Below are 24,004 nucleotides of genomic sequence, written 5' to 3' on the forward strand. Positions count from 1 at the left end.
CTGTTTGCGCAGCTCTCTTGCACATGTGATCGCACCCCTGCACAGCGATTTCCCCCTCCCCATGTAGGCAGCGACTACCTGATCGCAGGGATGCAAAAAACGCACCCTAGCGATCAGGTCTGAATTAGGTCCTATATCTGATTCCTAAAAAAATGAGGGCAATTATCTTATACATTATAGCGTTATGTCCTCACAGTCTATGGCATTGGAAAAAATGTAAGCTTTTAAATGTAATGATTACCATAAGGTTAGTCATATTATACAAGTAATGTACAATGATTATATGTCCAGTATTTTATTAAAAAAGATATTTCATCTTTGAGTGTTTTAGCTGGTACCACCTCCTTTTCCAGCAAGAATTTCATCACAGTGATGGTAAATCTGGGAATGCAATGCAACCTCAAATCATATTGCTTCTAGCAGCTAGAATCACTGGATGCGATCAGGTTCTTTAGTTGGAATCTTGTGGTTTTTTTACACAAACTCTGTTTTATTAATAAGTAGAATAAAAGCAAAATAAATCCCACTACTGTCCCAACTGGCTGCTTTCCTACTTGCCTTTTCAGCAGTGGGTCATTGGCATGAATACAATGGAAACCGGATTTTACCACAGGATGACACAACGTTGTGTTTTTATTTCTACCACTATGATATGTGTTGTTATTGAGACTCTTACTATCGATCAACATTGATCAGTGTAATTCTTCAATGGTTATTATAACCTAATGATATAAGCACACAACAGGTCTACTTTGCCCTCCAGTTGTATTTTTCCAGATTGTGATCACACCATACTGCCATAATCCTCTATAATCCTATCTTTCTTTCACTCCGTGATTTAAGCAAAACAGCCATTTACCACAGTGATTTGCAGGATACCTTGATATCCACACAATATAGCAACCACTAAGAAACTGGCTGTGACATAGGGGGTCATTCCAAGTTGATCTAAATTTAGCACAGCTACGATTGTAACATGCGGGGGGGGACGCCCAGCACAGGGCTAGTCAGTGCCGCCCCTCCCCCCCCCTCCCTCCCCAAATACAAAAGCATCGCACAGTGGCGATGCCTTTGTATTTGTGGAGTAACTCCCGGCCAGCGCAGCTCCTGCGTCTGGCTGAGAGTTGTGTGTCGCTGCCGCAGCCTGTTCAGGACTGGAATTTACATCAGACACCCGCCCTGCAAACACTTGGACACGCCTATGTTTTTCCAAACACTCCCAGAAAATGGTCAGTTGCCACCCACAAACGAATTCTTCCTGTCAATCTCCTTGCGATCGCCCATGCAAATGGATGCTTCGCACAAACCCATCGCTGAGCGGCGATCCACTTTTTACCCATGCAATGCGCCTGCGCATTGTGGTGCATACGCAGTTTGGACCTGATCGCCAGCTGTGCGAAAATGCACAGCAGCGATCCGGTCTGAATTACCCCCATATTCCATACTTTTGCAAAAGGGATACACAAAATTTATATAAAAACCACAAAACATACATTCAATAAAAAAGAGACACAATTTCATATGGTCAAATCTGATGGTTACTACTAGACATATTTAATGATGAAAAAGAAATAAAGAAAAAAGTTTAATAGTTTTATTTAAACCATTGAATTACGCGTGCCCGAGCAGAAGTGTCTTCCTTTCCCCTTTGTACATTTATACAATATTTTGAATAGGCCAGATATTGCACACATAGATATTCTGTAACTGGATACTGCACATTTGCTGTGAGGACACAAATAGATTTTTAGAACTACTCTGATAATGCACACTTGCTGGCTGCACGTGGCCAGACCAGTAAGATATACGTGGCCACTGCGCACAGCAAGCAGCAGCCCACTCTCACCCCTACACGCACACCAGACAGCGGCGGCTACCGCACCCGTCCTTACACTGGCCGGCGGCGGTATGAGATCTCCGCTCAGCTCCCGGCCTGACACCGCCCGGCTCTGGGCCGCGGCCAGTGACGTCTCCGTGTGATGTTCCTGTGTGAAACGTCAGCACAGCGCGACTATCGGCCACCCCACAGTCACAGTCACAGTGCTGCTGGGTGGCAGGGGAGTATATCTGGCCGCACACCTCCCGACGAAAACGACGCGGGGAGCACATCACCCATGCAGGTCAGATCACATTCTGTGCACACCTGGTGTAGAAGTGCAGGTAAATGTTTCACTCACCTGTCACCGCTGTGGTGCGGGAAGATGCGGATTTATAAGTGCGTTTCCCTGCAGTCTTCCTGTAAGTGGCTATGTACCGGACTGCTGCATTCCTATAGTTATTAGTGTGCAGCTCAAACCTCAGTGTGGCTTTAACAAGAATGTTACACAGCCTTATTTATAGTGTGTTATCTGCCAAACATACGGTAGGATAGAGGATAGAGACTGCTTTAGATTGGGGCACGCTGCGGCTGAGTGCAGTTTATACCCCTTTCAGACCACCAGCTTTGAGTTATTGGCACATGAGTGTGCATAACCCGTGTTCCTGTGCTACTGATAGAAATATACCAGGTCGAGCAACCCGGTATTTCAACCCTGGTAGCGAGCCGTGTTGAACTCGTGTTCAACCTGGCTCGCCGTGCGGTGTGAACGAGAGCCGTATCGATGCGACCGGTTTCCCGTTCTCACTGTGTGGATAGGTGGCGCTTGGAGATCATGTGATCTCCAAGCGCAGCCCTCCCTGCGTCACCACTGATGGTGGCGGGTTGCACCCTGGGAGCTCCCGTGTCAGGCTCCTGGGTGCGACCCACCTCAGGCGGTCTGAAAGGGGTGTTACACCCAGGTTATTGCCGGGTTGACAGATTTCCCAGCGCTGAGAGATTGTACTCTCCATCGCCAGCAGAAGAGAGACTGTACCATGTGTAAAATCCCGGGTTGCATCCAGGATTTTGATCTTAAAGGGGTATAAGTAACAATTACACAAATTGCCTTTGTGTGCTTCAGCAGGAATACTGATATCTTAATTCTCAACACTTTAATTTAGAATCAACCCCTTTGAACACAGACTTTTTGTACGTGTATTTGTATACAACAAAAGTAGTATTGATGTATTTTTTATTCTAGGTTGCAAAAACTGGGAGCAAATAAAGCTCTTCCTCAATGGATGAGAGGAAGATGAAAAGGAGGAGTCCCAAGTCCTCTACTAGTCATCCTCCACTGGTGAATTCCAAGAAAAACTCTGTCCCACTCAGCAAAAGTGCTGGCTTTTCCAATGCTGTGCCACAGCCCGCTGTGCAGAAACCAAAGCTGAAAAGGTGACCTTACATACTGTAGCTCTGTGCATATAGAAACGCTCCAGTCCGATTCCTAATATGTACACACGGGCCCAAGGTGTGTTGTACCTGCACTCCGTTCACAGTATAAACAGGGAATCTGTTAAGACCAGTGGTCCATATGGAGAACGGGAGCATAATAGATTGGGAATGGATGGAAAGGATCTATAGGCCATTTGTTTATTATGACCTGTTGCACACATTGGGGCTGATTCTGCATTGCAGGCCAGGTGGCTGTAGTTACAGGCAACCGTGGAAGCCTCTTTTACTATTTTATGCTACTGTGTGGTGTGTGCAAGCTGAAATCAGTGCCGCTCATTGATCTTTGTCAGCCACCACAACAGGCATCATTAGTAACTGCATTTGAACCAATCCTATGCTAGATGGCAAGAGATCCATCGGCAGCAGGCTTCCCTTTCCCCATACGCACAACTTACAATTGCACAGATCTTTTGATACAGACTCCCACAAGTCAGGATGGTAATGTGTGGTCACTTTGCCACAATGGGGTATATTCAATAAGAGTCGGGTCCATTCCGACATGCAGCGGAGGAGACGGAGCGGACGGGGGAGCGGCTGCAGCGGCGGAGGCTCACGGCAGCGTCCAGTCGGGTAAACGCTTCCGCTGGGTCCCTGCTCTCCCCGCTGCTCCCCCGTCTCCTGCTCTCAACTCGCTCATCTCAATCTGACTTTTTTTTAAAGTCGGATTAAGATTGTCGGAAACAGGGCTAAAACCTGTCTCCGATCAGCGTGCATTCCGACAAGTCGGGTTTCCCGACTTGTCGTAATAAATGGGGCCGTAATGAATAGGTCGGAACCACTTCCGACCTAAAACTGTCGGAAACTGCCATCTTTCCGACAAGACGGCAGCTTCCGACAGTTATTGAATATACCCCTATATAGTTCACTCTCCAGAATGCCCTTTCTCTATCGTCCTAGTGGATGCTGGGGTTCCTGAAAGGACCATGGGGAATAGCGGCTCCGCAGGAGACAGGGCACAAAAAGTAAAGCTTTAGGATCAGGTGGTGTGCACTGGCTCCTCCCCCTATGATCCTCCTCCAAGCCTCAGTTAGATTTTTGTGCCCGGCCGAGAAGGGTGCAATCTAGGTGGCTCTCCTAAAGAGCTGCTTAGAAAAGTTTAGCTTAGGTTTTTTATTTTACAGTGAGTCCTGCTGGCAACAGGATCACTGCAACGAGGGACTTAGGGGAGAAGAAGTGAACTCACCTGCGTGCAGGATGGATTGGCTTCTTGGCTACTGGACATTAGCTCCAGAGGGACGATCACAGGTACAGCCTGGATGGTCACCGGAGCCTCGCCGCCGGCCCCCTTGCAGATGCTGAAACGAGAAGAGGTCCAGAATCGGCGGCAGAAGACTCCTCAGTCTTCTTAAGGTAGCGCACAGCACTGCAGCTGTGCGCCATTTTCCTCTCAGCACACTTCACACGGCAGTCACTGAGGGTGCAGGGCGCTGGGAGGGGGGCGCCCTGGGAGGCAAATGAAAACCTTTTTTGGCTAAAAATACCTCACATATAGCCTCCGGGGGCTATATGGAGATATTTAACCCCTGCCAGAATCCGTTAAGAGCGGGAGACGAGGCCGCCGAAAAAGGGGCGGGGCCTATCTCCTCAGCACACAGCGCCATTTTCCCTCACAGAAAGGCTGGAGGGAAGGCTCCCAGGCTCTCCCCTGCACTGCACTACAGAAACAGGGTTAAAACAGAGAGGGGGGGCACTAATTTGGCGTTAGAAATATATAAAAAAGATGCTATAAGGGAAAACACTTATATAAGGTTGTCCCTATATAATTATAGCGTTTTTGGTGTGTGCTGGCAAACTCTCCCTCTGTCTCTCCAAAGGGCTAGTAGGTCCTGTCCTCTATCAGAGCATTCCCTGTGTGTGTGCTGTGTGTCGGTACGTGTGTGTCGACATGTATGAGGACGATGTTGGTGAGGAGGCGGAGCAATTGCCTGTAATGGTGATGTCACTCTCTAGGGAGTCGACACCGGAATGGATGGCTTATTTAGGGAATTACGTGATAATGTCAACACGCGCCAAGGTCGGTTGACGACATGAGACGGCCGACAAACAATTAGTACCGGTCCAGACGTCTCAAAAACACCGTCAGGGGTTTTAAAACGCCCGTTTACTTTAGTCGGTCGACACAGACACAGACAGGGACACTGAATCCAGTGTCGACGGTGAATAAACAAACGTATTCCTTATTAGGGCCACACGTTAAGGGCAATGAAGGAGGTGTTACATTTTTCTGATACTACAAGTACCACAAAAGAGGGTATTATGTGGGATGTGAAAAAACTACCGTAGTTTTTCCTGAATCAGATAAATTAAATGAAGTGTGTGATGATGCGTGGGTTCCCCCCGATAGAAAATATGGGCGGTATACCCTTTCCCGCCAGAAGTTAGGGCGCGTTGGGAAACACCCCTTAGGGTGGATAAGGCGCTCACACGCTTATCAGAACAAGTGGCGGTACCGTCTATAGATAGGGCCGTCCTCAAGGAGCCAGCTGACAGGAGGCTGGAAAAATATCATAAAAAGTATATACACACATACTGGTGTTATACTGCGACCAGCGATCGCCTCAGCCTGGATGTGCAGAGCTGGGGTGGCTTGGTCGGATTCCCTGACTAAAAATATTGATACCCTTGACAGGGACAGTATTTTATTGACTATAGAGCATTTAAAGGATGTATTTCTATATATGCGAGATGCACAGAGGGATATTTGCACTCTGGCATCAAGAGTAAGTGCGATGTCCATATCTGCCAGAAGATGTTTATGGACACGACAGTGGTCAGGTGATGCAGATTCCAAACGGCACAAAGGTGTATTGCCGTATAAAGGAAGAGGAGTTATTTGGGGTCGGTCCATCGGACCTGGTGGCCACGGCAACTGCTGGAAAATCCACAGTTTTTACCCTAAGTCACATCTCTGCAGAAAAAGACACCGTCTTTTCAGCTTCAGTCCTTTCGTCCCTATAAGAGTCATATCTGCCCAGGGATAGAGGAAGGGGAAGAAGACTGCAGCAGGCAGCCCATTCCCAGGAACAGAAGCGTTCCACCGCTTCTGACAAGCTCTCAGCATGACGCTGAGACCGTACAGGACCCCTGGATCCTACAAGTAGTATCCCAGGGGTACAGTTTGGAATGTCGAGACGTTTCCCCTGCGCAGGCTCCTGAAGTCTGCTTTACCAAGGTCTCCCTCCGACAAGGAGGCAGTATGGGAAAAAATTCACGAGCTGTATTCCCAGCAGGTGATAATTAAATTACCCCTCCTACAACAAGAAAAGGGGGTATTATTCCACACTATATTGTGGTACTGAAGCCAGAAGGCTAGGTGAGACCTATTCTAAATCTAAAAAAATTTGAACACTTACAAAGGTTCAAATCAAGATGGAGTCACTCAGAGCAGTGATAACGAACCGGGAAGAAGGGGACTATCTGGTGTCCCGAGACATCAGGGATGCTTACCTCCATGTCCCAAATTTGCCCTTATCACTAAGGGTACCTCAGGTTCGTGGTACAGAACTGTCACTATCAGTTTCAGACGCTGCCGTTTGGATTGTCTACGGCACCCCGGGTCTTTACCAAGGTAATGGCCGAAATGATGGTTCTTCTTCGAAGAAAAGGCGTCTTAATTATCCCTTACTTGGACGATCTCCTGATAAGGGCAAAGTCCAGGGAACAGTTGGAGGTCGGAGTAGCACTATCTCGGATACTGTTACAACAGCAGGGGTGGATTCTAAATATTCCAAAATCGCAGCTGATCCCGACAACAAGTCTCCTGTGCTTAGGGATGATTCTGGACACAGTCCAGAAAAAGGTGTTTCTCCCGGAAGAGAAAGCCAGGGAGTTATCCGAGCTAGTCAGGAACCTCCTAAAATCAGTGCATCATTGCACAAGGGCCATGGTAAAAAAAAATGGTGACTTCCTTCGAAGCAATTCCAGTCGGCAGATTTCATGCAAGAACTTTTCAGTGGGATCTGCTGGACAAATGGTCCGGATCGCATCTTCAGATGCATCAGCGGATAACCCTATATCCAAGGACAAGGGTGTCTCTCCTGTGGTGGTTACAGAGTGCTCATCTTCTAGAGGGCCGCAGATTCGGCATTCAGTTTTGGATGTTGGTGACCACGGAGGCCAGCCCGAGAGGCTGGGGAGCAGTCACACAAGGAAAAAATTTCCAGGGAGTGTGATCAAGTCTGGAGATTTTTCTCCACATAAATATAGCTAAGGGTAAATTTATAATGCTCTAAGCTTAGCAAGACCTCTGCTTCAAGGTCAGCCGGTATTGATCCAGTGGGATAAAACTTCACGGCAGTCGCCCACGTAAATAGACAGGGCGGCACAAGAAGCAGGAGGGCAGTGGCAAAAACTGCAAGGACTTTTCGCTGGGCGGAAAATCATGTGATAGCACTGTCAGCAGTGTTTCATTCCGGGAATGGAAACTGGGAAGCAGACTTCCTCAGTAGGCACGACCTCCACCCGGCAGAGTGGGAACTTCATGGGGAAGTTTTCCACATAATTGTAAACCGTTGGGAATTACCAAAGGTGGACATGATGGCGTCCCGTCTGAACAAAAAACGGGACAGGTATTGCGCCAGGTTAAGAGACCCTCAGGCAATAGCTGTGGACGTTCTGGTAACACCGTGGGTGTACCAGTCGGTGTATGTGTTCCATCCTCTGCTTTTCATACCTAAGGTACTGAGAATTATAAGACGTAGAGGAGTAAGAACTATACTCATGGCTCCGGATTGGCCAAGAAGGACTTGGTACCCGGAACTTCAAGAGATGCTCACAGAGGACTTATGGCCTCTGCCGCTAAGAAGGGACTTGTTTCAGCAAGTACCATGTCTGTTCCAAGACTTACCGCAGCTGCGTTTGACGGCATGGCGGTGGAACGCCGGATCCTAAGGGAAAAGGCATTCAGGAAGAGGTCATTCCTACCCTGGTCAAAGCCAGAAAGGAGGTGACCGCACAACATTATCACCACATGTGGCGAAAATATGTTGCGTGGTGTGAGGCCAGGAAGGCCCCACGAAGAAATTTCAACTCGGTCGATTCCTGCATTTCTTGCAAACAGGAGTGTCTATGGGCCTCAAATTGGGGTCCATTAAGGTTCAAATTTCGGCCCTGTCGATTTTTCTTCCAGAAAGAATTGGCTTCAGTTCCTGAAGTCCAGAAATTTGTCAAGGGAGTATTGCATATACAACCCCCTTTTGTGCCTCCAGTGGCACTGTGGGATCTCAACGTAGTTCTGGGATTCCTCAAAACACATTGGTTTAAAACCAGTCAAATCTGTGGATTTGAAGCATCTCACATGAAAAGTGAACATGCTCTTGGACCTGGCCTGGACCAGGCGAGTGTCAAATTGGTGTTTTTTTTCTCAAAAAAGCCCATATCTGTTTGTCCATTCGGACAGGGCAGAGCTGCGGACTCGTCCCCAGTTCTCTCCCTAAGGTGGTGTCAGTGTTTCACCTGAACCAGCTTATTGTGGTGTCTTGCGCCTACTAGGGACTTGGAGGACTCCAAGTTGCTAGATGTGGTCAGGGCCCTGAAAATATAGGTTCCAGGACGGCTGGAGTCAGGAAAACTGACTTGCTGTTATCCTGTATGCACCCAACAAACTGGGTGCTCTTGCTTTTAAGCAGACTTTTGCTAGTTGGATGTGTAATACAATTCAGCTTGCACATTCTGTGGCAGGCCTGCCACAGCCAAAATATGTAAATGCCCATTCCACAAGGAAGGTGGGCTCATCTTGGGCGGCTGCCCGAGGGGTCTCGGCTTTACAACTTTGCCGAGCGGCTATTTAGTCAGGGGCAAACACGTTTGTAAAATCCTACAAATTTGATACCCTGGCTAAGGAGGACCTGGAGTTCTCTCATTCGGTGCTGCAGAGTCATCCGCACTCTCCCGCCCGTTTGGGAGCTTTGGTATAATCCCCATGGTCCTTTCAGGAACCCCAGCATCCACTAGGACGATAGAGAAAATAAGAATTTACTTACCGATAATTCTATTTCTCGGAGTCCGTAGTGGATGCTGGGCGCCCATCCCAAGTGCGGATTATCTGCATTACTTGTACATAGTTACAAAAATCGGGTTATTATTGTTGTGAGCCATCTTTTCAGAGGCTCCGCTGTTATCATACTGTTAACTGGGTTCAGATCACAGGTTGTACAGTGTGTTTGGTGTGGCTGGTATGAGTCTTACCCGGGATTCATAAATCCTTCCTTATTGTGTACGCTCGTCCGGGCACAGTACCTAACTGAGGCTTGGAGGAGGGTCATAGGGGGAGGAGCCAGTGCACACCACCTGATCCTAAAGCTTTACTTTTTGTGCCCTGTCTCCTGCGGAGCCGCTATTCCCCATGGTCCTTTCAGGAACCCCAGCATCCACTACGGACTCCGAGAAATAGAATTATCGGTAAGTAAATTCTTATTATTTCACAGAAAGTTTATTTCTCTTACGTCCTAGAGGATGCTGGGGATTCCGTAAGGCCCATGGGGTATAGACAGGCTCTGCAGGAGACATGGGCACTCTAAAGACTTTAGAATGGGTGTGCACTGGCTCCTCCCTCTATGCCCCTCCTCCAGACCTCAGTTAGATCCTGTGCCCAGAGGAGACTGGGTGCACTACAGGGGAGCTCTACTGAGTTTCTCTGAAAAATACTTTTTGTTAGGTTTTTTATTTTCAGGGAGCACTGCTGGCAACAGGCTCCCTGCATCGTGGGACTGAGGGGAGAGAAGAAGACCTACTTAAATGATAGGCTCGGCTTCTTAGGCTACTGGACCCCATTAGCTCCAGAGGGTCGGAACGCAGGTCTCACCCTCGCTGTTCGTCCTGGAGCCGCGCCGCCATCCTCCTCACAGAGCCAGAAGATAGAAGCCGGGTGAGTATTGAGAAGAAAAGAAGACTTCAAAGGCGGCAGAAAACATCAGATCTTCACTGAGGTAACGCCATTGCTCCCACACATACACACACAGCGGGCACTGTAAGGGCGCAGGGGGGGCGCCCTGGGCAGCAATATAAACCTCAAGGGACACTGGCATTTGGATTATATACTGCGGAGGCGGTATATTAAAAAAAAAAACGCCAGTATAAATAATTTGAGCGGGACCGAAGCTCGCCGCTGAGGGGGCGGGGCTTGATCCTCCAGCACTAACCAGCGCCATTTTCTCCACAGCACACTGCAGAGAAGCTGGCTCACTGGACTCTCCCCTGCTGAACACGGTTACAGAGGGCAAAACAGAGGGGGAGAGGCACATTAATTGGCGTAGTGAGTGTAATTGTATATATATTTCTATAAAAGTGCTGTACTAGCTGGGATTTTATTCCAGTGTCTGGTGGCGCTGGGTGTGTGCTGGCATACTCTCTCTCTGTCTCTCCAAAGGGCCTTATTGGGGAACTGTCTCCATGTAGATATATCCCTGAGTGTGTGGGGGTGTCGGTACGCGTGTGTCGGCATGTCTGAAGCGGAAGGCTCATCTAGGGAGGAGGTGGAGCAGATGATTGTGGTGTCTCCGTCGGCAACGCCGACACCTGATTGGTTGGATATGTGGAATGTTTTAAATGCAAATGTGTCTTTATTACATAAGAGATTGGACAAAGCAGAGTCCAGGGATAAAACAGGGAGTCAATCCATGGCTTTGACTGTGTCACAGGGCCCTTCTGGGTCTCAGAAACGTCCACTGTCCCAAGTAGCAGACACTGATACCGACACGGATTCTGACTCCAGTGTCGACTACGATGATGCGAGGTTACACCCAAGGGTGGCCAAAAGTATTCATTATATGATTATTGCAATAAAAGATGTTTTGCATATCACAGATGACCCCTCTGTCCCTGACACGAGGGTATGCATGTTTAAGGAAAAAAAACCTGAGGTAACTTCTCCCCCATCTTATGAGCTGAATGAGTTATTTGAAAAAGCTTGGGAAACTCCAGACAAGAAACTGCAGATTCCCAAGAGAATTCTTATGGCGTATCCTTTCCCGGCACAGGACAGGTTACGGTGGGAATCCTCACCCAAGGTGGACAAGGCTTTAACGCGCTTGTCCAAAAAGGTGGCGCTACCATCCCCAGACACGGCAGCCCTCAAGGATCCTGCTGATCGCAGGCAGGAGACTACCTTAAAATTAATTTATACACATACGAGTGCCTTGCTCAGACCGGCAATAGCGTCGGCTTGGGTTTGTAGCGCTGTAGCAGCTTGGGTGGATACCTTGTCAGCTGACATTGATACCCTAGATAGGGATACCATTTTATTGACCTTAGCTCACATTAGAGACGCAGTCTTATATATGAGAGACGCTCAGAGAGACGTTGGGCTGCTGGCTTCGAGAGCCAACGCCATGGCGATTTCTGCTAGGCGAGCCCTGTGGACTCGCCAATGGACGGGTGATGCCGATTCAAAGAGGCATATGGAAGTTTTGCCTTACAAGGGTGAAGTTTTATTTGGGGAAGGTCTCGCGGACCTGGTTTCCACAGCTACCACGGGTAAATCGACTTTTTTACCTTATGTTCCCCCACAGCGAAAGAAAACACCACAATATCAGATGCAGTCCTTTCGGTCGCATAAGTCTAGAAGAGGTTGGGGCTCTTCCTTCCTCGCCAGAGGGAAAAGAATGCCTGCTACGGCTAGTTCCCAGGAGCAGAAGTCCTCCCCGGCTTCTACTAAATCCACCGCATGACGCTGGGGCTCCTCTGAGGGAGTCCGCGCCGGTGGGGGCACGTCTTCGACTCTTCAGCCACGTCTGGGTTCAGTCAGACGTGGATCCTTGGGCAATGGAAATTCTATCCCAAGGCTACAAGCTGGAATTCAAAGACGTGTCTCCTCGCCGGTTTTTCAAATCGGCTTTACCAGCTTCTTCCCCAGAAAGAGAGAGAGTTTTAGCTGCAATCCAAAAACTGTGTCAACAACAAGTGGTTCCCCTAGTTCAACAGGGGAAGGGGTACTATTCAACCCTATTTGTGGTCCCGAAACCGGATGGCTCGGTCAGACCCATTCAAAATTTAAAATCCCTAAACCTGTACTTGAAAAAGTTCAATTCAAGATGGAATCGCTCCGGACAATTATCTCCAGCCTGGAAGGGGGGGGGGGGATTTTATGGTGTCACTAGACATAAAGGATGCATACCTTCATGTCCCCATATATCCCCCTCATCAGGCGTACCTGAGATTCGCTGTACAGGACTGTCATTACCAGTTTCAGACGTTGCCGTTTGGGCTTTCCACGGCCCCGAGGATTTTCACCAAGCTAATGGCGGAAATGATGGTGCTCCTGCGTCGGCAGGGAGTCACAATTATCCCGTACTTGGATGATCTCCTGATAAAAGCGAGATCGAGAGATCAGTTGCTGAAAAGCGTGTCGCTCTCCCTGAGAGTGCTGCAGCACCATGGCTGGATTCTAAATCTACCAAAGTCGCAGTTGGTTCCAACGACTCGGCTATCTTTCTTAGGCATGATTCTGGACACGGAACAAAAGAGGGTTTTTCTCCCGTTGGAAAAAGCCCAGGAACTCCAGAACATGGTCAGAGACCTGTTAAAACCGAAAAGAGTGTCAGTCCATCAATGCACTCGAGTACTGGGAAAAATGGTGGAAACCTATGAGGCCATCCCCTTCGGCAGGTTTCATGCGAGGACATTTCAGTGGGACCTTCTGGACAAGTGGTCCGGGTCCCATCTTCAAATTCATCAGAAAATAAGCCTGTCCCCCAGGGCCAGGGTGTCTCTCCTGTGGTGGCTGCAGAGTGCTCATCTTCTAGAGGGTCGCAGGTTCGGCATTCAAGACTGGGTTCTGGTGACCACGGACGATAGCCTCCGAGGATGGGGAGCAGTCACACAAGGAAGAAATTTTCAGGGAACATGGTCAAGCCAGGAGGCTTGTCTGCACATCAACATACTGGAATTAAGGGCCATATACAACGGCCTACGACAAGCGGAGAATCTTCTTCGTGAACTACCGGTTCTGATTCAATCAGACAATGTCACAGCCGTGACTCATGTAAACCACCAAGGCGGGACAAAGAGCAGAGTGACAATGCCGGAAGCCACATGGATTCTGCGCTGGGTGGAAAATCGCGTAAGCGCTCTGTCAGCAGTCTTCATTCCGGATTGGACAACTGGGAAGCAGACTTCCTCAGCAGACACGATCTCCATCCAGGAGAGTGGGGACTTCATCAAGAAGTTTTTGCAGAGATAACAAGTCTTTGGGGACTTCCTCAAATAGACATGATGGCGTCACGCCTCAACAAGAAGCTTCGGAGGTATTGTGCCAGGTCAAGGGACCCTCAGGGAGTAGCGGTAGACGCCCTGGTGACACCATGGGTGTTTCAGTCGGTCTATGTATTCCCTCCTCTTCCTCTCATCTCCAAAATATTGAGAATCATAAGAAGAAAAAGAGTGCAGACAATACTCATTGTTCCAGATTGGCCTTGAAGGGCCTGGTATTCAGATCTTCAGGAGATGCTCACAGAAGATCCATGGCCTCTTCCTCTCAGGGAGGACCTGTTGCAGCAGAGGCCCTGCGTGTTCCAAGACTTACCGTGGTTACGTTTGATGGCATGGCGGTTGAACACCGAATCCTAGCTGGAAAAGGTATTCCGGAAGAAGTCATCCCTACTCTGATAAGGGCTAGGAAGGAGGTGACGGCAAAACATTATCACCGTATCTGGAGGAAGTATGTTTCTTGGTGTGAAGCCAAGACTGCTCCTACGGAAGATTTTCACCTGGGCCGTTTTCTCCACTTTTTACAGACAGGAGTGGATATGGGCCTGAAGTTAGGCTCCATTAAGGTACAGATTTCGGCCCTATCTATATTCTTTCAGAGGGAATTGGCTTCTCTCCCAGAAGTCCAGACTTTTGTAAAGGGAGTGCTGCACATCCAGCCTCCTTTTGTGCCCCCAGTGGCACCATGGGACCTTAATGTGGTGTTACAGTTCCTTAAGTCACACTGGTTTGAACCTCTTCAAACAGTGGAGTTGAAATTTCTCACTTGGAAAGTGGTCATGTTGTTAGCCTTGGCATCTGCGAGGCGGGGGTCCGAATTGGCGGCTTTGTTTCACAAAAGCCCCTATCTGATTTTCCATGTGGATAGAGCAGAGTTGAGGACTCGTCCTCAATTTCTACCTAAGGTGGCTTCATCGTTTCATATGAACCAACCTATTGTGGTGCCTGTGGCTACGGGGGACTTGGAGGATTCCAAGTCTCTTGATGTAGTCAGGGCCTTAAAAGTTTATGTAGCCAGGACGGCTCGCATTAGGAAAACAGAGGCACTGTTTGTCCTGTATGCAGCCAACAAGGTTGGCGCCCCTGCTTCTAAGCAGACTATTGCCCGCTGGATCTGTAACACGATTCAGCAAGCTCATTCTACGGCTGGATTGCTGGTACCAAATTCGGTAAAGGCCCATTCCACTAGGAAGGTGGGCTCTTCTTGGGCGGCTGCCCGAGGTGTCTCGGCATTGCAACTTTGCCGAGCGGCTACTTGGTCGGGTTCAAACACTTTTGCTAAATTCTACAAGTTTGATACCTTGACTGAGGAGGACCTCATGTTTGCTCAATCGGTGCTGCAGAGTCACCCGCACTCTCCCGCCCGGTCTGGAGCTTTGGTATAATCCCCATGGTCCTTACGGAATCCCCAGCATCCTCTAGGACGTAAGAGAAAATAAGATTTTAAACCTACCAGTAAATCTTTTTCTCCTAATCCGTAGAGGATGCTGGGCGCCCGTCCCTGTGCGGACTAAATTCTGCAAGACTTATATATAGTTTTTGCTTACATAAGGGTTATGTTACAGTTTTGATCAGTCTCGGGCTGATGCTGTTTTGTTTCATACTGTTAACTGGTTTGTATATTCCATGTTATACGGTGTGGATGGTGTGTGCTGGTATGAATCTTGCCCTTGGATTAACAAAAATACTTTCCTCGTACTGTCCGTCTCCTCTGGGCACAGTTTCTCTAACTGAGGTCTGGAGGAGGGGCATAGAGGGAGGAGCCAGTGCACACCCATTCTAAAGTCTTTATAGCGCCCATGTCTCCTGCGGAGCCCGTCTATACCCCATGGTCCTTACGGAATCCCCAGCATCCTCTATGGACTAGGAGAAAAGATTTACCGGTAGGTTTAAAATCTTATTTATTGAACTAGGGCAGAAAGGCAAATGGAACCTGTTAGTGCAGTTGTTAGATGATCTCTCAAACAGACCAATAGTGGCCACATGCCAACCATTTTTACCAAGTTTTGATTACATTATTATTGGGCATCTGGCTTTATTTTGTACTTGCACATGTTGCCGTATTTGGCAAGTTACTTGATATGACTGTCTAAGTCACTGTGTGGCCAGCTTATTTTATATAAGACAGAAAGCTCATATGATAGTTATGTATATTGTAATGCCACTTGCAACAACTCTTTGTATGACTCAAACCTGTGGCGCTGGAGAGAGATGCCAGATGCAGAGGCTTTACCCTTCTTCGCAGATGTCTATGTTTTGAGTCACATATTTATCTACAGGGTCTCCCTTCAAAAAAGAAAGTTATTAGCCTTGAAAAAAAATGAATGAAGAGAACTGAAATAACATCATGGGCTGGATGTAATGGAGTCATGGCCCATTGGCCAACATCCCGCACGTCAGGCGAACTCTGAATCCATTACATCCGGCCCAAGTATTTTTATTTCACCATGATCCACCATACTAGCTAACTGCTATTACAACCTGAAGTTATCCAGCAGAGAAGGACCCAGGAAGAAGATTTATATGTAATAGTGACAGAGCATAGTAATGTTGGTGCTTATCTTAAACCGCTGTGAGAAAAAAAATACTTTTACGCTCCTTGCAGATTATGCAAATCAGCGATCCATAGGACACTTGTTGTCAGGTTAATTAAAATATGTTAAAAAAAAAAAAAAAAGTAAAAGTAGACCTGATAGCAAAGTATGTATATAGAAATGTGATGAATCAAATAAAGGTGTAATTAAATGCATACCAAATGGTATTAGTTATAGAGTGGGAATAGAACCTGTGGCGAGCGCACCGAGCCCGCAAGGGGCTTAGTTGCGCTTGCCCCCCTGACGGCATTTTGGCAGCCGGGATCCTGGCGTCTGTATACTGACCGCCGGTCAAGCATACCCAACGCCGTCAGACAACAGCTCATGCGACATAAACAGAAGTAAACCATATGGTGTAGTATTCCACTTAAAATTTTAATAATCACTACATGTTAAATGTACTACACATAAAGAATATATGTGAACTGGCAAATAGTGTATGTATATAGCTATTACAGCTAGAAGTCTGCTTGGATACGTCTGAACAGCAAGATGGAGCAATATTTGCCCATTGAGTCTTGCAGAATTACAGTAGCTGGGTAAGGCTAGTTGGAAAGTCATGAAGGACAGCAAGTTTTAGGCCCTACAACAGATTTTCTTTGAGATGGACCACACAAGGTCTGTTTTATTCCTTTTAGACCTCTGCATTGTCACTTTTGCTATGTATTTTATATCCTTTCATCATCATTGTTCAATGTCCCCAGTTTGAGCTGGTAGACTTTCAGTGATTGTGCAGGATTTATTAGTATTGCAGTATGTGCATTCCATCTTCCAGTCTTTATCAGTAATATAATATTCCTACCGCCAAAAGTCACCAGTGTTGCTATACTGTATTCAGGCATAAAAGTTTCCTTTTTAGTTTTTTCAGACCACAGGACTTTGCCACATCTCTGATGCATCTTCTAATGGGCTACTGTAAATTCCCTGTAGGCAGGGTATGTGTTCTTTCATCTGTACTCCTGTTTGGCCTTCCCATGAACGCCCTCTTCGTGAAATGTTTTAGTTTATTTTCAAAGGAGCATTATGTAACATTGCAGCAACTGCCATGTACTGTATTGCTCATTCAGTGCTGCAGCTGTACTTGCAGCAGCTTCCCTGGTAAGTGCACCACTTGTCCAGTAAATGTACTTATGGGGAAGGCCTGATTTAGGCAGTGTGACTCCACTTTCATGCTTCAAGACTTCTGCACAATGGATTGCACGGAGGTCCTGATTCAGAGGTGGGCACATTTATACCATCTGACGCCAGCACTCAATGTTTATATCTACACATGCGGTTGAGGTGCATGCTTAACAATGGTTACCAGTTGCGTCTCCAGAGGAGGGGCTGCAGGTCAGTTCAAATTTCAAATAGGGGAGCCACACCAACTGTCACCAACTGCCATTCAAACTGACTCACTGGCAGTTGGTGTGGCTCCCCTATTTGAATTTTGAACTGAGCCACAGCCCCACCTCTGGGGCTGCCCCTGATGGTTACCAGTAGTGGATGTAGATTGGAAATGCATGGAGAGATATACAGTTATGATGTGTGACTGTGGGGTATCTTTTGTTGGTGAGCGCCAGTGTCTGGGTCTGTTTTGGAAGTCGCCGTTCCACTGGCACAGACGGCCTTGTAAAGTTGGATATTCTCAGCAACTAGGGTTGCTGTAAATTCTGATGGTGCGACAGGTGTCTGCTAGTTGGTGCGACTGTTTGTGCATCACAGAGGATTAGAGCCGCAGCCAGCGGAAATGACAGTAAACAGCACACCGGCTGCAGCAAGTAAATAGTAACGGCTGTGACAAAAGCAGCCACTACTGCATTCTAGGCCACCTCTGAATCAGGTCCTGACACCAAAGGATGTTCAAAGTCTTCGCTATGACCTTCCCAAAACGTATCATCTCTGACTTTTTAAATTCTCATTTTGAATAATTAAAAAAAAAAAATTTCTCTTGTCTAGTAATGGGCCACATGGGCATCCGTCTAACCTTCCAAAGGACTGCATTTTACTAATTAAAATAATGCATGTAATCAAAGAATTGAGAAAGATATGTAATAACAAATCAGTATAAACATAATAACAAATTTGTCAACTTTGTCATGGACAACCTCCTTCTTTACACACAAGAGAAGGAGAATTGTCCACTACAATAGTTAAGGTATTTTATATACTGTAGCATTTAATATAAAATACATTTGTCACACCCTAAACTACCGTAGTGGACAGTTATCCTTGTCTTGTATGCAGCGCTCATGTACAGTTAGTAAAGGAGGTTTTCCATGAGACAGACACAGCTGTAGTCCTACAAGGTACTATTTACCCACATTAAAAGGAGTTTATGCAGAGTCACACTTATATATACTGAAGTCGGCACCGGAGGTTATCTTGTATTATTAAATATTAGTTGCCAAATGTCTACTTGCACTTTAAGACAAATATTTGTTTTATTTTAAAGCATGTAACGTTCTGTCAGAAATGGAGCTAAATGCCCAACAAATTCCATAAAGAGGTTTATAGACAAACATTCTGGCAGGCATTTGTCCCCTTTACTTCGGGATCAAGTTCAATGTTACTGGCTGCATTCAGCAGAGTTAGCACTTAATAAAAATACAATGGATTTCCAGGAGACCATACATTTAGTAAATATATTGTCGTTTTTTGTGTGTGTTACTGGAAAAAGGGAAAGGTTTCTGCTGAAAGTATATGTCAATGCAACAAGTATAATAACTTCTCTAGATGAGTCTTCAGACGCACCTTCAGCTTCTCATGATCACTGCTTGCTGTTATCCACAACTGCAGAATGCTGTCCCCGCAATAGCCCTGATACAACATAATGGGGGGAATTCAAATGTTTGAAAAGTCGGTTGGGTGTCTGTTTTTTCCTGTCTATTAGATAGGAAAAAACAGATCCCTAACTGACTTTTCAAACAATTGAATCTCCCCCACTGTGTTACTGTGCAGCAAGTAGGACGTTCATTGACATTTTTTTCTGCCTTTTGATCACCTTCTGTGTTTGTTTCACTATGTTTTGGAGAATCGGAGGAGGTTTCTATTACTTCTGCATCTTCATACTCTCTGTTTTTGTTTACGGTCACACTGCTTATTTAATCAGTTGTCTGGCGTGGTCGCATCAGATGTGATCATGCCAAGTTGGGCTGTCCCTGACACAGTCGTATCTAATGCGACAGTGTCAGAGATGCCTATGGCGGCTGTTGGAAGGTAATCGCCTAGCTGGCTGCTGGGTTGTCGTGGCAACCTCCCCCCAGCTGTCTCCTGCAGACCTGGGTACAGAAGGGCGATCCGCCACCTACGGCTGTAGGAAGCTCCACCTCACCCTTGGGCAGATGTATTTTAAGCCAGGAGAAGTGATCAATGACAAAGCAGTGATAAGTGCAAGGTGATAACGCACCAGCCAATCAGCTCCTATCTCCCAGTCAGCAGGGAGTTATGGGATCACCCACCCCCTCCTGCTGGTTGCTCTTCTTGCAGGACTGTAGGTAAAATGTAAAATTAATACTAATATAATAATACATTACTATGTGTATATAGGTATATATACACTAAACTTTTTTTTTTTTACTGTAGCAAACTTTTTTTTAAATGTTCCCTGAGTTGTGGATGTTTTAAATTATCAGACTGTGTAAATAATACCTGTTTAACCCTAGTTCACCGTCATTTTGTTTGCATATTTGTAATAAATGATTAAAAAATAAAAGGGAATAATAAATAAAATATGGAGTAGTATTACTTGTTTTTAGTAAGTGCAAGCGGATCAGACATTGGGGGTCATTCCAAGTTGATCGCACGCTGCCGATTTTCGCTGCGTTGCGATCAGGTCTTTACTGGGCATGCGTACGCACCACAATGCGCAAGCGCGTCGTACGGATACAATGCGATCATTGCTGAGCATTGATTTAACAAAGAATCCATACGCACAGCGTAGACCGTTTTCTGGGAGTGGTAGGGAAAACGCAGGCGTGTCCGGGCGTTTGGAGGGCGGGTGTGTGACGTCTGTTCCGGCACCAAAAAGACTGAAGTGATCGCAAGGGCTGAGTAAGTTCAGACCTACTCTGAAACTGCACAAAATGTTTTTGCAGAGCTCGGCTGCACATGCGATCGCACACTTGCAAAGCGAAAATACACTCCCCCGTGGGCAGCGTCTATGCGTTTGCACGGCTGCTAAAAGCAGCTAGCGAGCGATCAACTCGGAATGAGGGCCATTGTGCAAATTGCTGAATGTATAATGATCATAATTTTCTGTGTCTTCTTTCCTTGAAGAGCGATCAAAGAAAAATCTAAATCTCAGGGAGAAGGCAAAGGTGCTTCCTCAGCCCCTATTCAGCACTCTTTCCTTACAGATGTGTCTGATGTGCAGGAGATGGAGAAAGGTCTTTTGAGTCTTCTCAATGACTTCCACTCAGGCAAACTCCAAGCTTTTGGTAAAAATATTTTTATTTCTGTATATAATCCTGCAATGTTTTTTTGTTTTGTTTTTTAGTAATGCCCCTTCCTGCAGCGGGGTACATTTGGTTTCCACAGGGAAAACATCAGGGTGTAGAGATGGATCTTGATCCAGGCACCAACAGGCTAAAGCTTTAGACTGTCCCAGGATGCATTGTGGTCCTCCTCTATAACCCCACCTCCAGGCACTGTGAGCTCAGTTTCGAGTTGGTGCCTGCAGAAGCAGGTCACTTCACAGGGGGGCTGCACTGGGCAGCCCTGAAAGAGCTTTTAGAAGACTTCAATGGCCGCAGCACTTACATGTCAGGGTGACATTCGGTGCTGCGGCTCGGTCACCTCCCTAGCGGTGTCGCATACTCCCACTGGCGCTGTTCCCGGGTACTTCCAGCGGAGCCGCTCCGGCTCTGGGCACATGGTCGCAGACGCTCTCCTGGTTCGCGTGGCTGCGACTGAAGGGAGGAGGTAAGAGGGTCCGCCAGGCTGGACCAGCCATTAAATCGCGCTCCGGTCGCAGTTTCGGAGACGGACTGCGACACTGGTGTGGACACTGTAACTGGGCAGGGACCCCACTATATCCACCAGGGCAGAGGAGTACAGGTCGGATATATTAATAATTCACTTTTAAAAAAGCTCCATAGTACCAGGTGGTGAAGTCCAGCATAGGGGAGAAGGCGCTTGACCTGTAGCCCCTCCCCCGGCCCAGGGCACCATCTATTAGTGGTGTACCTGCCCTGGAGCTGCCTCACACACTCCCTTATTCCCTGACTGAGACGTTGGGCGCAATTTTCTGGAATAGCTGCGACTGGTGTCTGGGACTGCAGGGCAAGGTCTCCTTTGTAAACCCGCCTGTGTATCAGCGCCGTGGTCTTACAAACACTTAAGTATTCTACATGTCGTTATTAAGACAAAGTTAGTTAAGGACAAGTGTACCTGTGCCAGAATATATTGTACGAGTATTCTGATATATACATCCGGTCTCAGACCGTGCATTGTTTTAATTATGTATCTATTTGTGTGTGTGTTTATTTATATATATATATATATATATATATTTCTCTATCGTCCTAAGTGGATGCTGGGGTTCCTGAAAGGACCATGGGGAATAGCGGCTCCGCAGGAGACAGGGCACAAAAAAGTAAAGCTTTTACCAGATCAGGTGGTGTGCACTGGCTCCTCCCCCTATGACCCTCCTCCAGACTCCAGTTAGATTTTGTGCCCGAACGAGAAGGGTGCAATCTAGGTGGCTCTCCTAAAGAGCTGCTTAGAGAAAGTTTAGCTTAGGTTTTTTACTTTACAGTGAGTCCTGCTGGCAACAGGATCACTGCAACGAGGGACTTAGGGGAGAAGTAGTGAACTCACCTGCGTGCAGAGTGGATTTGCTGCTTGGCTACTGGACACTAGCTCCAGAGGGACGATCACAGGTACAGCCTGGATGGTCACCGGAGCCGCGCCGCCGGCCCCCTTGCAGATGCTGAAGACAGAAGAGGTCCAGAATCGGCGGCTGAAGACTCCTGCAGTCTTCTAAAGGTAGCGCACAGCACTGCAGCTGTGCGCCATTTTCCTCTCAGCACACTTCACACGGCAGTCACTGAGGGTGCAGGGCGCTGGGAGGGGGGCGCCCTGGGAGGCAAAATGAGTACCTATAAAGGCTAAAAATACCTCACATATAGCCCTAGAGGCTATATGGAGATATTTAACCCCTGCCTGATTTCTCAAAATAGCGGGAGACGAGCCCGCCGGAAAAGGGGCGGGGCCTATCTCCTCAGCACACGGCGCCATTTCCTCTCACAGCTCCGCTGGTCAGGACGGCTCCCAGGTCTCTCCCCTGCACTGCACTACAGAAACAGGGTAAAACAGAGAGGGGGGGCAAATTTATGGCGATATTTTTATATAACAAAGCAGCTATAGGGGAGCACTTATTATAAGGCTATCCCTGATATATATATATAGCGCTTTTGGTGTGTGCTGGCAAACTCTCCCTCTGTCTCCCCAAAGGGCTAGTGGGTCCTGTCTTCATTAGGAGCATTCCCTGTGTGTCTGCTGTGTGTCGGTACGTGTGTGTCGACATGTATGAGGACGATATTGGTGTGGAGGCGGAGCAATTGCCAAATATGGGGATGTCACCTCCTAGGGGGTCGACACCAGAATGGATGCCTTTATTTATGGAACTACGGGATAGTGTCAACACGCTAAAGCAGTCGTTTGACGACATGAGACGGCCGGACAATCAATTAGTGCCTGTCCAGGCGACTCAAACACCGTCAGGGGCTGTGAAACGCCCTTTGCCTCAGTCGGTCGACACAGACCCAGACACAGGCGATGACTCCAGTGGTGACGGTGACGAATCAACCGTATTTTCCAGTAGGGCCACACGTTATATGATTTTGGCAATGAAGGAGGCGTTACATTTAGCTGATACTACAGGTACCACTAAACAGGGTATTATGTGGGGTATGAAAAAACTACCTATAGTTTTTCCTGAATCAGAAGAACTAAATGACGTGTGTAATGAAGCGTGGGTTGCCCCTGATAAAAAGCTGATAATTTCAAAGAAATTATTGGCATTATACCCTTTCCCGCCAGAGGTTAGGGAGCGCTGGGAAACACCTCCTAGGGTGGACAAGGCGCTAACACGCTTATCTAAACAAGTGGCGTTACCCTCTCCTGAGACGGCCGCACTTAAAGATCCATCAGATAGGAGGATGGAAAATATCCAAAAAAGTATATACACACATGCAGGTGTTCTACTACGACCAGCTGTAGCAACTGCCTGGATGGGCAGTGCGGGGGTAGTTTGGTCAGAATCCCTGATTGAAAATATTGATACCCTGGACAGGGACAATATTTTACTGTCGTTAGAACAAATAAAGGATGCATTTCTTTATATGCGTGATGCACAGAGGGATATATGCACACTGGCATCACGGGTAAGTGCTATGTCCATTTCGGCCAGAAGAGCTTTATGGACGCGACAGTGGACAGGCGATGCGGATTCAAAACGGCATATGGAAGTTTTGCCGTATAAGGGGGAGGAGTTATTTGGAGTCGGTCTATCAGATTTGGTGGCCACGGCTACAGCCGGGAAATCCACCTTTCTACCTCAAGTCACTCCCCAACAGAAAAAGGCACCGACTTTTCAACCGCAGCCCTTTCGTTCCTTTAAAAATAAGAGAGCAAAGGGCTATTCATATTTGCCACGAGGCAAAGGTCGAGGGAAGAGACAGCAACACGCAGCTCCTTCCCAGGATCAGAAGCCCTCCCCGGCTTCTACAAAAGCCTCAGCATGACGCTGGGGCTTCTCAAGCGGACTCGGGGACGGTGGGCGGTCGTCTCAAAAATTACAGCGCGCAGTGGGCTCACTCGCAAGTAGATCCCTGGATCCTGCAGATAATATCTCAGGGATACAGGTTGGAATTAGAGACAGATCCACCTCGCCGTTTCCTGAGGTCTGCTTTAC

General features: G+C 47.4%; 1 protein-coding gene across 2 annotated transcripts in view; it reads left to right on the top strand.

The window, feature by feature from the left end:
- The first annotated feature begins 1,808 nt into the window (after positions 1 to 1,808).
- The window catches only part of CCDC28A (coiled-coil domain containing 28A), a 70,383-nt gene continuing 48,187 nt past the window's right edge, over positions 1,809 to 24,004 (top strand). The window contains exons 1-3 of one of the 2 annotated variants that reach the window (XM_063917438.1): positions 1,809 to 2,160; positions 3,060 to 3,250; positions 20,365 to 20,525. In XM_063917438.1, coding sequence (XP_063773508.1) covers positions 3,096 to 3,250; positions 20,365 to 20,525 — 316 coding nt within the window. In that variant the 5' untranslated portion in view covers positions 1,809 to 2,160; positions 3,060 to 3,095. The remainder of the gene's footprint in view (positions 2,161 to 3,059; positions 3,251 to 20,364; positions 20,526 to 24,004) is intronic. The other variant, XM_063917437.1, reaches the window with a different exon arrangement.

This window comes from Pseudophryne corroboree, chromosome 4, assembly GCF_028390025.1.
Source record: "Pseudophryne corroboree isolate aPseCor3 chromosome 4, aPseCor3.hap2, whole genome shotgun sequence".
In the NCBI taxonomy this organism is placed as follows: domain Eukaryota; kingdom Metazoa; phylum Chordata; class Amphibia; order Anura; family Myobatrachidae; genus Pseudophryne; species Pseudophryne corroboree.